The 15574-nt window shown below is 35.9% G+C and overlaps 1 protein-coding gene across 1 annotated transcript in view; it reads left to right on the top strand.

Annotated features, from left to right (window-relative positions):
• Nucleotides 1-2962: 2962 nt before the first annotated feature.
• The window catches only part of LOC121426939 (mucin-17-like), a 65975-nt gene continuing 53363 nt past the window's right edge, over nucleotides 2963-15574 (top strand). Inside the window, exon 1 of the mRNA XM_041623359.1 lies at nucleotides 2963-3273. Within this exon, the coding sequence (XP_041479293.1) occupies nucleotides 3186-3273 (88 nt within the window). The 5' untranslated portion in view covers nucleotides 2963-3185. The remainder of the gene's footprint in view (nucleotides 3274-15574) is intronic.

The following is a 15574-nucleotide window of genomic DNA, read 5'->3' on the forward strand; positions in this document are numbered from 1 at the left end:
ATCAAATGTCGTATATTCATTACGTAATATTTATTTTCAGTTTCCTTTAGTGTAATTCTATATCAAAGATGATTTGCATGTACTGTATGTTGTAATGAGTACAAATTAATGAATCGAATTTTCATCATTTTACAATCAATTTAGATGTGTTGTGACTCAGTGTATAAATCATCAGCCTTTGAACCCCAAATTCAGGTGTTCTAATCCCACCAAATCGCTCTCGTCTATTGGCAAGGCGTTTATCTACATTAATTTTGCCTCTCTCCACCCAGGTGCAGTAAATGGGTACTCGGAAGGAAATCCTTGAATGCTCGAGCACCCGATCAGAGTAGCTGTGTAAAAGTATGCAGCGCTTAGAAACTTTGTATTAAGCGCTATATAAATGTTGCATATTATTATTATTTAGTTTTTACCTTGGAAGCTTTCGCCTACTCGTATTTACAGGCTTCTTGAGATTAGCGCTGACTCACCGTAGATGGCGTAGTATCGGCAGTGCGACAGTCCGTGAGCTGTCAATGGGAGTGGACGTTGTTTAGCGCCTCTGTTCAAAGCCTGGTTCTTTTTGGATGTGAATGGCCTCACTAATCCTGTATTCATTGTCTTCTCTAAATCGTTTTTAGCTCTTATTCCCTTTTATTGTGTGTTTCCATTGGCTGGGCTCCATGGTCACTGATAGCTGACCTTGTAAGGGTTGACATAGCGTCCTTTCCCGATCTTATGAAGTGGGCCATGCTACTCAAGTCTCTGCTTCTTGTTTTTGTTCAGCCTCCTCATTCCAAATTTATTTGCCGTTTCTCCAGTGTATACCTCGTTGCCATCCTGACAAGGAATTTGGTATACCACTCCTGATGAGTAATCAGCTGATCTCTTGTCCTTTGGATGGACCAAGAAGGTCTTAAGTGTGGAGAGAGGAAGTACATAGTGGGAATACAATATACTTCTCTTGGACTGCCGCGCTTCCGATACTACCCCATCTACGGTGAGTCTAAGGAGCCTGCAGATCTGGAAAAGAGTAGGCCAGAGCTTAAAAGGTAAAAACTAACTTGACTGCGAAAATGACAAAAAGTCGTTTTATTTCTGTTCTATCAATCAGATGAATCTCTTTACGGAAATTAATGTTTATAAAAGTGATTTTTGTAATAAATGTTATCCTGAATATAACAATGCCAAAATTGTCTTAGGTTCTAAAATACAAATACTGTGTGACTGTGTGAGTGTGGGTGTGTGTGTTGTGATATGAGTTAGGGTGCGAGTGTGTGCAGGTGGACTGGTGTGTGAATGTATGCGACGGGGTGCCCACGTGCGTGTGTGGAATGACCGGATGCAGTTTGTCCATTTCATGATTCTTTTCGATAGATTCGTCTCATTTAGATGTGGAGCGAGTTTATATCGGAATCTCTCAAATCAGCAAGCACGAGCGTGGATTTATCTTTGTGTTTATAAAAAGAATGTATAACCATTTCATGTTGGTTGATTTGAGAGGTTTCTGTATTAACACGCTCTTACTCTAAAGGTGGTGGAATTAAAAGCAGGCGCATCTCGGCAAACGCCTCGCCGCGTCTATATAGAGCAAGAATAAGCGACCCTCTCGCATCCGCCGAAACAAGCTTGAACTTGGATTGTATTGACACAGAAGTCAGATGCATAATTTCATATTTGAGAATGCCATTCACAGATTCTGAAGCTCCCATCTTCAAGGACCAGTGATTCCACTCGTACACCATTCATAGTCAAAATAGGGCAAACTTTGATCTGACAAAAGTCTATTGATCACACACATAAACAGAATAGGATCGTCGGGAGAAGGAATGTGACAGTATTTACACAAGCTTGATGAGCCTGGGTGAATCTTTTCTGACACTAATGGAAAAAATATGTAGTTATTCTTGGAGATTAATTTTCAATTTCGATTGGATAAAAATGTAAAAACGAGCCATCAAATGTCGTTTTTAATCTTAATAAATACAATGTGTATTTTCTCATGGAACATCATCTGGGAATGACATTTATCTTATACGTCACCTGTGATTAATGGCTGAAAATAATTTTTAGTAAATTAAAGAAAATGGACAATATTGGCCTTCCAATGTATCTTTTATTTTTAAATAGACTTTTCATGAAGTCGATGGTTAACTGTTCATATACTGAAAACTTGTTCAGTGTTTCATTTAGATGTTCGGTTTTAAATGTTGCTAGCATTCTACTTATTCTAATTTGGTGAATGATAACAAGATTATCGTCTGCAGACGTGGCCTAATTTAACAAATATTCATATTTCGTTTGCTCACACACATAATGAATAGCTCATCTCCTTTGTGCACCTATACTAAAATGGTGACAAAGTTTTAACAATTTGTTAGTAGAAATCTGAAAGCAAGCACTTGGCTTGGCAGACATTTCAATATTTAATGTCTTATTCTGAGAAGAAAAAAAATTATTGTAAACGTGGTGGACTGTGTGATATTGACTGGAAACACTTGTGAAGACGCACTATATCTGGATTATTTTAAATTGGTGTTTCAATTGGGAAATGTTAAGTATAACGCAAAAACACCAAGAAAGAAATTCAGCCATTTCTTAGATTTAAAAATGGACATATTAAAGGGTGATTAAATGAAGGGGCTCTACTTTTAGTTTGATCTAGAAAGTCGAAATGTTGAAATGTGTATTGCTCGGTATAAAAGCTACTTTACCAGATACCAAAATAACTTCTTTTATTCGTCTGCATATCTCCAGAACGACAGTCATAATGATTTCTATGTTATGGTAATGGATTGCAATGAAAGAATTCAAGAGAGAGAGGGAGAGAGGGGGGGGGGGAGAAAAGGAGAGAGGGATTGGAAGAATGAGAGAGAATCATCACGAAATTATCCCTTATGAATATGAATAAAAGCGCCATGCGGGGCAGTCATGCGGAAGGATCAAAAGAACTCGTGGACCTGAACAAAAAACCAAACTTTGCGTGAAATCTGGAATGGCGTTGAAACACAAATATGAAATAACATAATCGCTCAGCTCTTAGTGGGCTGCTATCTAGAAACAAACCACAGGCCGCAGTCCCGCCCATGTTCCCCGGTGCTAGTAGATGTCTCTTTGGAGAGTTTTTAAACTTTCTTCGGTGTGTACTTAATTAACGAAGACAAGAAAAGTAGTAAGAAGGAAAAGGATTATCCAGAACGCCAGATATGGCGTGGACTTTATATATTTCATTCCATCTTGCCATTTTGGGAATTATATTCTCCTGCTCTGCTGTCTACGGTGTACCCATCATTGGTGAGTCAATTATACTAATTGCATTTTACTTTACTTTAGAATGGCAACTGTACTTGTGATGAACGCCGCATACAACATGAGCTTCCATGCTTCAGTGACCTACCATTTTCATCAATGCCCCGCCCATTATAAAGTGAAAAGTGAGTTCGTCCTATTATTATTTCTTAATTATATGAAATTATATTATCACTTTGGTATCCTATGGTATGTAGCATTTAAAAAAAATATTCACTGATATTTCTATTACTACTGATACTACTACTACTACTACTTCTACTACTACTACTACTACTACTACTACTACTACTACTACTACTACTACTACTACTACTACTACTACTACTACTACTACTACTACTACTAATACTGCCGCTGCTGCTGCTGCTGCTACTACTACTACTACTACTACTACTACTAACTACCACTACTACTACTGCTACTACTACTACCACCACCACGACTACCACCACCACCAACACTACTACTACTAATACCACTACTACTTCTACTACCACTACTTCTACTACTACTACTACTACTACTACTACTACTACTACTACTACTACTACTACTACTACTACTACTACTACTACTAGTAGTACTAGTACTACTACTACTACTACTACTACTACTACTACTACTACTACTACTACTAATGCTTCTACTGCTACTTCTACTTCTACTGCTACTACTACTACTACTACTACTACTACTACTACTACTACTACTACTACTACTACTACTACTACTACTACTACTACTACTACTACTACCACCACCACCACCACCACCACTACTACCTACTACTGCTGCTACTACTACCACTACTACTTCTACTACCACTACTTATACTACTACCACTACTACTTCTACTACCACTACTTATATTACTACTACTACTACTACTACTACTACTAGTAGTAGTAGTACTACTACTACTAGTACTACTACTACTACTACTACTACTACTACTAGTAGTAGTAGTAGTACTACTACTACTACTACAACTACTTCTACTACTACCACTACTTCTACTGCTACTTCTACTTCTACTGTTATACTACCACTTCTACTACTACTACTACCACCACCACCACCACCAACACTACTACTACTACTACTACTACTACTACTACTACTACTACTACTACTACACTAGTACTACTACTACTACTACTACTACTACTACTACTACTACTACTACTACTACTACTACTACTACTACTAGTGTGTGTTGCTAAACTTCGAGTCTCGAGTTTCGAGTTTCCAAAATTTCATTAGAATTGCTCATTAAAGACCCTCGCTTTTAATTGCTTTTAATTTAAGCCGCTATTATCCACAGATTGGCGAAATCATGCACGTCAAACACTTTTACTCTGGTGCCGCTAAAATCTTCTAAGGACATAAAAGGAAATGAAGTTGACACGTTGCAAGCTTGTAATTCCAATGAGGCAAAATATGCTTTATCTTTTTTCAGGTAATCGAAGCTACCTATGTAGTAGAAAATGATTTAAATTCTCGATTGGATGATTATAAAAAGATATGCAGTTAAAGGCAAGAGAGTACAAGTATGTAGCCTCCCGCGATTAATAAAGAAATTATAGCTAAGACACTATGAATAAATCTAACTTAAAAAGGCTCTACACTCTAAAAAATGAAGTGCTAATTCAGCTCTTAAAGAGCGTGTATAGTGACTGCACTTCGGAGTGCTGATTTGTCTAGTTCAAATTTGAACGAGAAAAAGCAGCACTCCGAAGTGCAGTCACTACACACGCTCTTTAAGAGCTGAATTAGCACTTCATTTTTTAGAGTGTATAATGACATAAACAAATATCGTTAAATGCACTTTTCCACCATAAGTAGGAGCAATAAATTTGATTGATTTGTAAATAGAATGTCAAGGCCTATCTACTACTATTAACAAAATATTATAATTCGGATGAGAAAGGCGAGACTCGAATTATTCGAAAATTCGAGTTAAAAGCGCTGCCCTTTAATACTAATAGTAGGAGCAATAAATTTGATTGATTTGTAAATAGAATGTCAAGGCCTATCTACTACTATTAACAAAATATTACAATTCGGATGAGAAAGGCGAGACTCGAATTTTTCAAAAATTCGAGTTAAAAGCGCTGCCCTTTAATACTAATAGTAGGAGCAATAAATTTGATTGATTTGTAAATAGAATGTCAAGGCCTATCTACTACTATTAACAAAATATTATAATTCGGATGAGAAAGGCGAGACTCGAATTTTTGAAAAATTCGAGTTAAAAGCGCTGCCCTTTAATACTAATAGTAGGAGCAATAAATTTGATTGATTTGTAAATAGAATGTCAAGGCCTATCTACTACTAGTAACAAAATATTATAATTCGGATGAGAAAGGCGAGACTCGAATTTTTGAAAAAATTCGAGTTAAAAGCGCTGCCTTTTAATACTAACAGAAGGAGCAATAAATTTGATTGATTTGTAAATAGAATGTCAAGGCCTATCTACTACTATTAACAAAATATTATAATTCGGATGAGAAAGGCGAGACTCGAATTTTTCAAAAATTCGAGTTAAAAGCGCTGCCCTTTAATACTAATAGTAGGAGCAATAAATTTGATTGATTTGTAAATAGAATGTCAAGGCCTATCTACTACAATTAACAAAATATTATAATTCGGATGAGAAAGGCGAGACTCGAATTTTTGAAAAATTCGAGTTAAAAGCGCTGCCCTTTAATACTAATAGTAGGAGCAATAAATTTGATTGATTTGTAAATAGAATGTCAAGGCCTATCTACTACTATTAACAAAATATTATAATTCGGATGAGAAAGGCGAGACTCGAATTTTCGAAACATTCGAGTTAAAAGCGCTGTCCTTTAATACTAATAGTAGGAGCAATAAATTTGATAGTACTACTACAACTACTTCTACTGCTACTTCTACTTCTACTGTTATACTACTACTTCTACTACCACCACCACCACCACCACCACACTACTACTACTACTACTACTACTACTACTACTACTCCCACTACTACTACTATTACTACTTATACTACTAATAATAATAATAATTACTGCTACTGCTCCTATTCCTCTTTTTTTTACCACTATGCTAATACAATACTATTTCTACTACATGACTCCCCGGTGGATATGTCACTAGGGGTTATAAGAGCGGTAGTGTATGACCCTTTTCCCACAAAGGACATCTTTTCTCAAATTGGTAGACTTAAGAATCTTCTTTATACTACAATGTAAAAAAAAAACACTAAGCAAATAGTGAATTCTAGACAATTATGAGTTAATAAAACTATGGATATTCATTTAAGGTCATATTGGACTTCCATATGCATAACAGAAATACAAATATTTACACCGTACTATTCATGCCATGGAAAGAGCCCCAGGCATAAAATATAGTGCTCTCCTAACTACACCCTCGCATCCTTTTCTGAGTATCCATACATGTCAACCATACATTACCAATGAAAAATGATTAATAGATATTCCAACCAATGAAAGGTATTGGTACAATGATGCCGATAGCAAACATCCATTATTATAAAATCCCATAACCCTTTTGTGAGATTAGTACTGGAAACATTGTCAATACGAACGTTGGTTTGATAAGTTAATGTACAAATAACAGATGTAAAAGGAAACATTGTATTACTCCGAATACCCTTTTCATCATCATCATTGTCTTTTGACGAAATGAACACGCCCTATATTTGCCAATTTATCATATTGTACCATTTACCGCAAGAATGTGAAAATGTGGGTTTATACCAACTGGTGAGGGGGTAATCACACATCCTTGCATATTTTCATACACACAGACACATTCACACAATCACACACACATCCCACACACCCTCACGCGCTACAGATAACATATAAATCGAAGCTGAAGTATCAAAAGTTGAAATAAAAGAGTGGAAATTGTTCATTAAATAAAAAAAAACATATCAAGAATAAAGATTTAATGTGATTTTTCGAAATTGTGGGTGTGTGGGTTTGCAAGCCGGGTGAATTTATGTATTTTGGAAAGATTGGTGATCAAAATAGTTTAAAGGAAGGAGCGAAGCTAGAAGTTCCAAACCTGACAAATTTTGAATTGAATTTATTACCAAATATTACTGTCAGGCACAATTACAAGGAATAGTACATCACATATAAACAAAACATTTGGTAATTGGAGCTAACATAATAGCAAGATGCTAATCGAGGTTAGCCCCAAATAATAATAATGATTTGACAAATGTTAACTCTTTTAACTCGAATTATATCAACTTTAACTATAGGATTATGCTGGTGCACATGACCAATTTGCGTCAAATCATCAAATCATTCTTATGATGTTTCATTTGACTAGAAAACGTTTATTTATGTCAGGTTTTCATGGTATACTGATTGTAATAGTCATTTAAGTGGAAGTAGGTCACTTTGGACAAGATAATCGTTGATTTTTTTACGGTTCCTGTGGTAAATAGACTAGGATTCTGGTAATTTTGACTAATATTGTCCTGGTTTCCTAGTAATCTGCTTATCATGGGAATAGACTATTTCTTTTTTTTAGAGTTAACGTTTCCATCTTGTGTTCCTCGGTGAAATTCCCCTCGTTGAAAATATCTACTGTGAAGAAAGCAAGTCATTAATGCCAACTGAATGATGGTGGTCTCAAAGCCTCCAACATATAATAATAATGCTTGCACGAGATGGGAGCAAAAGTTCAAATTGATATGAATAAGGATCTCACGCTTTACTTGCTTACCAGCATGTGTTTCATCTATTCATCATTATTTACTCAAATGTGGTCCTTGCTTTTTGAGCAAACCAACACAACAAAGACATTTGAATACCTGAAATATTTTACAAAATTAGACATAATTCATCGAAGAATATTTGCCACATTCCGCTAGAGCTTGTGTGCTAATGACAAAGGTTGTAAATATGTAGTTTAGTTCTAGCAAAATTGATTATCTGATTTATCTTTCATTGATGAGTAATACCCCGCCCCTTTCCGCCCATTTTGACTACACCTCTCTCTCTCTCTGTGATGGATGTCGGTTTGAAAACTTTTGTTTTTTAACATTAAATTTAGTGATAACTAACATTTATTACATTGATCTGCAAACTAATCTACTAGTAAATGACTCAAAAGTACAAATTGAATTATCATAATTTGGTAATCTAAACAATATACCCCTCAATATAGAATTAGATTTTAAACATTAATCATACAAAAATTGAGCTAATTCCGAAATTGGAATACTCGATTCCAGTGAGATAATGTGACTGGATCAACGATAATCCTTAGCATTGTCTAAATAATTGACTCAATTTATGTTAAATTGAACTACAGATTTGTAGGTAAAACAGGGTTTTCAAATTATAGAATTCTATCCGTTTTAAACTAGGATCAGCTAGATTCAAATCCAATACATGTTTGGTTTGATACCGTAGCAAGAATGTTAACCGAATTCTTGTCACTTTTACTTTGCAACTTTTGCCTCAAAATCTCAAACGGTCAGTCGAAATTCATTGCACTTGGTTTATTATCTGTGCACACCCTAATTGATTTGGGAGATTTTGAAAATGCATTTATTTGTAATATTGCCCTTTACCTGGCTAATAACACAATAAAAATATTTGTATTAAAAATGGAAGCCTACTTTATTTTTATCTCCCGCCATAATTATGTGGGAGATTTTCTGCAGTCTAACGTCAGCGCACCGTATCCACCTACTTAGCGCGCAAACAGCAAACATGTTTGTTTATTCATACTCGTTACATTGACTTCACATGAACTCGTTTTCACTAGTCAGTTTTATTTCGATTTTATGCACCAAAAAGTAACAGAGTGAATTTACATTTTGAAAATCGAAGCAATTCACGAGAATGTCCGATGAATGATACCTTAAAAACAGCTCTTCCTTCCCGAGCTCTTGTAACAGTGAGATGCTTGGTTTAAAAATAATGCGATATGTTAACGGTAACAGCAATAATTACTACGTCGGTCGGATAGAATTAAAAGTCGTTGATCCTATTCTATAAATCTCAAACAAGTTTTTGGTGAACAATATAACCAATGCATTGTCATCTCTTTGCACTTTTCATCATATTAACGAGTTTCAAGAGTGACCATATAATATTTTCTCAAGCAGTCTGTTGATGGAATATGTTGCACCCTCGAAAGAGCGTTATAAAGTATTATGATGTACACCATGTAAATCAAAATTAATCAGCAGTCCTGGAATGAACAAATTGGTTCGTTTATGTTGGAATAAACGTAAAAGAAAGATTTGGATACTTGGATATAATAAGGATAAGCTAAAACAAACATCCGCCTTACATGCCTCATGCAGACATTCCCTTGATTCAAAATATTGCTCTACTTTATGCGATGTATAAGCCCATTAAACTTTACAATAGCTTGACAATTTCGTAATTTTCGTGAACTGATATTTTACAGTTGATAAGATTTTAGTGCACAAATCACGATTTAAATGCCTTCACTGGTTGCACAGATGGAAGACACAATCATGTATCATGCAACTGCTTTCCGTGTAATTGATTTCAGTTTCGCCTCAAATGATTTTGTTGGACTGCGGTTTTGTTTTTGGCCTGTTTAAGTTTGTTCGAGTTTGTAAAAAGCCACCAAAAGGGCAGAAAAGATCTGCCCCTTGTCTGTAGTAGGCCTATATTTGTGGTTTATATCATGGTTGGTGTCGTGTATTTTGTCCTTGAAATCATTCTTTTTTAACCCGCAATGTCGAGATCGGTTAAAAAAAAGCCTCGTTCAGTCGTTTCATAATACTTGTTATTAATTGCATTGACTGATTACTGAGGAAGCTGCTGACATTGTGGCAATCGATTGGCCTAAAGAAAATTGTTACAAATTTTTGTTTACGGATTAAAAGTTAAACTTGAATAAGTAGAGAATAAATCGTATACATAATATGGTGAGGGTTTGTGCGCGTGGGTGAATAAACGCGCGTGCGTGCGAGGGGGCGGGGCGTGTGGGGTTGGATGTATTCGTTCTTTGGGTGAGTCCAGACGGCCACACCAATCCCATTCCAACGCAGGCCTTCATCGCCCACGGTGCATAGGCAATGCCATTTTGAATTCAATATTACCTGGGGATATAAACACATTATTTTATAAACCTTGGATTCTATGACCAGATAATGACTACTTTTTTTTTCCTTCATACTCGCGATCTCTTGAAAAAATATTAAGCTAACAATTCATGTGGTGTGATCAGTCTTCCACACCAAACCGAACACCGAATCACCCCAAACCAAACACAATTCGCTATTTAAAAAAACCCAACATCAACATAAACACAGTAGGGTCCCACATTTCATGTTACAAAAGTAAAAACATAAGTTTCAGCAATAGCCAGTGAAGTCCGTGGACTGAACATCGCCAGGAGGAGCAAGCAAATTTTGTCAACTAAAAACATAAGAGAGTAAAGATCAAAGGACAAATTTTACCGCCGTTTGTGCAAGTACGAAAATTCTGTCGGGGAGGGGCTCTGTCCCTGCTCTTATGAACACTAGTAGCATAACCACTTGCGGATACAGGGGGGGGGGACAACCAGCCCGTGCCCTTTTAAGAGGCACAAATAAAATTTCTAATGTAAAAATGTGCCGTTAAAACAGAAGTGTGCCCCCCCCCCTTTGAAAGTGATTACTTTCTTTTTTCGCTTATCAAATGTTTCCTCGGGAAAATCCTGGATCCGCCCCTGAGCATAACATACAGCGATTTGCTGTAAACTTGATTTGTTGGACCTCTCTGTTCCGAAGATACATGTAAGTATGGACCATCAATCGATTAGTTGATTACTGTATTTCAAATTGTAAATGGTTGTTAAGTGGCTTCCTATTCTTTACTTTAATATACAAATACCCGGTATTTTCCTTATTATACTCTTCAAAAGCAGAGCGCACGATGGGATGAACTTGTCATAAATCTCACCTGCATTGTGACGTGCATTCCATAGCGATGACTGTAAAAGGCAGACAGAAGCTGTATGAAGATCAACAGCAAATCATTGAATATAAACAAATATAGACCGGTGAATATACTATAATACGATATAATTATGGGCGTGGACCATTAGTAATTACTATGGAACTACGGTGGTTGATTTCGAATTATTAAGTGTACATTACTTATAACGAGAAGGGTGAGGTCACACATTCGATAAAATGCAACATGGATACATTACTGTATGAAACAAAATGCATTCCGATGCAGACTTCGTATTGTCAATTGTATATACCCCCTTGTGCAAATCCAGCAAGATTTCACATCTATGCATACAATTCTATACCATTTAGGGTGGAGTTCACCCTGACAAAAAATCGATTGTAAAAAATACCAGAAAATACAAAATATTGGTAAAGGTTTGGGGGAAAATCCATTAAATAGTACAAAAGAGTTATTAGAATATGAATGATTTCATTTGTGACGTCATATACGAACAGCTTACCTATATCGTATGGTAAAACAAAACCAATGAAACATCATTTTCTCAGAAAATTGACAATGGTTTTGATTGCATCTTCAATATTATCCACACAAAAATGTCTACACACCCGCACCTAAAAAGAAATTTAAAAAAAAGTCATCTCAAACTATTGAAACAATGATATTTATGCATTTTGTATTACATAACATATGAGGCAGCTGCTCATTTATGACGTCACAAATAAAAAACTGGAAATTCTAAAAACTTTCTTAATATTTAATGGTTTGTCAGGGTGAACTTCCCCTTAAATGCTTAATTATCTTAGGTCATTTTAAACTCAGTCTACTTGCTACCCTGACGCCAGCCGTGATAAAAATACCTGTCGAATCGAAAAGGAAGTGGTCGTAGCATTGTGCAATAAAGAATGGCCAACGTTGGTGACCCTTGTCTATATAATATCAATTTCGGCCAAAAATTAGCCATTTAATTTCACCTTGAATCAGGTCGTTGGTTTTTGATAAGCCCTATTTTGCAATGAATAATGAGATAATCGGAGCAAAAATGCAGACATTGCTATTCAATCATCATCAGCAGCCCAGGGTCCCGTAACACAAACCTTAGCAATGATCGTTGAACAGTTTTATCCGACTGATTGCATTGACTACAATGTACAATCAATCGTAGAAATCAAACGTACGATTAATCGTTAACCTTTGTGTTACGGGACCCAGGTCATAATGCAACATTCAAATGTCGAAAATAACGCGTTAAATTGATCGAAATATGACAAACTAGCCCTTCATATCACGTAGACTATACTAATCAACAATCATATCATATTTTTATTGTAGATTCTAGTTTCTCACAATAATAGTATGGACCTATGCTAACTTAGGTCACGTTTTTGATGAGTGTTGTCAAGTCTTTCACAACGTAAATCTGTAAATTTCAATTCCAATGTAAGACCGTTGGTTAAGATCTTGCATCACCCTTAATAGTAGACTTGTTAAGAGGTTGAACGCTGCATTTTTGAGTACAAATGTCCCACTTGGCACAAATGTTCCTCGAGTCAAAAGAAAAAGATTCATCCAAAGAGACACGCTGTATCTATGCAAATGAGCAAGTAATTTGCATAAATTTGCATATTATGTCGATATGTAAAAACAAGTAATTCAGAATATATATTTCACCAGAACTGCCCTAAAATTGGAAATAAAGACTTAGGGTAAGACAGGGAAGAAAATTGTCATAAAATAATTGGGATATCCTTGTTTATTATTACCTAATTTACATAAATTATGCAAATTATAATTTTAAACAGAGTATTTTTTCAAGAATCCTGAACTGTTTTATAAATAACAGCAATTAATACAAAATGTCAATATTCTACATGAAAGAGAATATATCAGCGAAAACATCGATATGCTTCATGACAGTATTAGTGTCTTAATTTGCTTAGAAAGAGGGCAAATATGTCAAAATGTATGACGTGATATTGCGCTAAAACGAGACCAAAACAACCTCTATGTCACAGTCACACTCACGAATCGGACAATAAAACGATCAATGGTATGTCATTCGAGATAACACAATCTCAACACAATAGCTTCCATCGGCTTCTCGTATCGCTTTTGTTGGTGTGTCTGCCACACCGTAATCTATGATACATACGGGCAAAATGCATTTCGGTATCGGTAAAACACTACTTAATTTTGTTTTATTTTTTCTAATTTGTTTCTCTTGGAAAATTTACAGGAGACATTGCTTTGCATGTTACTGCTTTAATGAAGCTCTGGCACATGAATCATGACGAATGTACCCCACCTCAATCCATATGTTAACTTTGTTAAAATATATATCTTTTGGAGACCCCAAAGTGGCAAAACTGCATCTCCCCGGCATTCCCGCTACTTTACAAAACCAGTTTAACTTGTATTATCGACTTGGAAAAGACATATGTATGAGACATCAGTTAACATGTTTCCTGAAGATATTTTTTTTTTGTTTATTTAAGCCTACGTCCACGGGAGCCATCCGAATTTACCGCATACCCTCTCCGTATTTCGACACTAAATAAAAAAGATATCATGTTTTAAAGCCATCGGCAAGGCAAATTGCGTTTTTTGTTTTGTATAATAAAGGAACTTTTATATCTATATTTTGTATATTTACATTCATCATTATTGATATTATTATGATTATTATTAATAATATTATCATTATCATTACTATTATTATTATTGTTCTGCCGTTTGTAATAGTGCTCTAGCACCGGAAAGGCTATAACCCAACAGGAGCATGCCTAGGATACCCTTTCCCTTTTTGGATTTATGTATTGCAATAGTTTGTCTTTAGAACTCTTAAAAGATTACTTTTGTTTGTATTGATACCTTTTGGAATAGATTGAGGAGAAAATACTCTTCAACTGACATGTAGAGGAGCTGTGGTATATTGAAGAACAGCCACACAGCCCTTTATTGATTCTACTCTATTTTGAATCTGAATATTTTTAGAGCCCAATCGGAAGAAAAATACATTTCTACTACACACATTAAAGCCTCTTTGCGTTCTCCTCTTGGAAAAAAACAAACAAACATAGAAGGCATTGTTTTATATCTTATAAAATAAGTTAATGTACGTGACGGTGGCCTGTCGAAGTTGCCAAAACCGTTTATATTTAGAATATAGTCTAAATGAAGCCCTCATCTGGAAAAGGGCACTTATTGAAGGCAGCATGTCTCTTTGGATGAATCTTTTTCTTTTGACTCAAGGAACATTTGTGCCAAGTGGGACATTTGTACTCAAAAATGCAGTGTCCACCCTTTTTTTTTGCAGTTAACAAGTCTACTATAAGGGATGATCGCAGACTGAACTCGAGGGAAGCGTTGGTGTATCATGGATAGGAGGGGCTCTCCCCAAAACCCCAAAATATATTCTTTTGTAATTGCTTTTTTTCTGGCCTCCATAATTTTCATTGAATTTCTTTTTCATTTCTGCCCGATAAGACCTTTATATACGTGACCTAAGTTAACATAGGTCCATACTATTATTTCCCACTTAACATGTCCCAAATCCAGAACTCAACATCTCAACATTTGGTCTCATTACCCCCACTGATGTAAACCTTGGTTATGTTGATTCACTGGTACGGTAAATTGCCATGTTTGCAAAGCCCTTTTCCAGGAAAAAAGAAATTCATAACGTTTTAACCGTTCCTTATTGTGTATCTGCTCTGTAGTGAAAATTATACTTGCTCTATAGACCAAATGAGTTGGACTTGGCGTTAGATTTGTTGCAGAGCACTAGCGTACATGGGGGGGGGGGGGGGCAGGGGGCAGACTGCCCCCGGACGAGTCACAACCCATGCAGGGGACACGTACCCCTGCCCCCCAGACGAGTCACAACTGATCCAGAGGACGTGCCCCCCCCTTTGAGAAGCAAAATTAATAATTTGTAATGTAGAAATGCAAGGAAAACAGACGTGTGCCCCCTCACTTGAACTTGAACTTTTTTTTGCTTGTCAATTTTTTTTTCTGGGACAAAAAAATCCTTAATTTGTGGTTGAAGACCTTTTTTCTGCTTGTCAATTTTTTTTCGCGGACGAAATATCCTAAATATCCTCAAAAATATTTGCCCCCTTCTGGAAAGTCCTAGGTACGCCGCTGTTGCAGAGCCGTTTAAAAGATTTAGGTTACAATTAGAAAAATATTTTGTCATACTTATTTCCTGGCGGAATCAATAAACCTTGATCCAAGATGTGTTTTTTTTTTCTTTTGAAACAATTGGCAATTATAAATTTGTATGTTTTAGATGGTAAGGATCT

Source organism: Lytechinus variegatus, chromosome 13, assembly GCF_018143015.1.
Source record: "Lytechinus variegatus isolate NC3 chromosome 13, Lvar_3.0, whole genome shotgun sequence".
NCBI classification, from domain to species: domain Eukaryota; kingdom Metazoa; phylum Echinodermata; class Echinoidea; order Temnopleuroida; family Toxopneustidae; genus Lytechinus; species Lytechinus variegatus.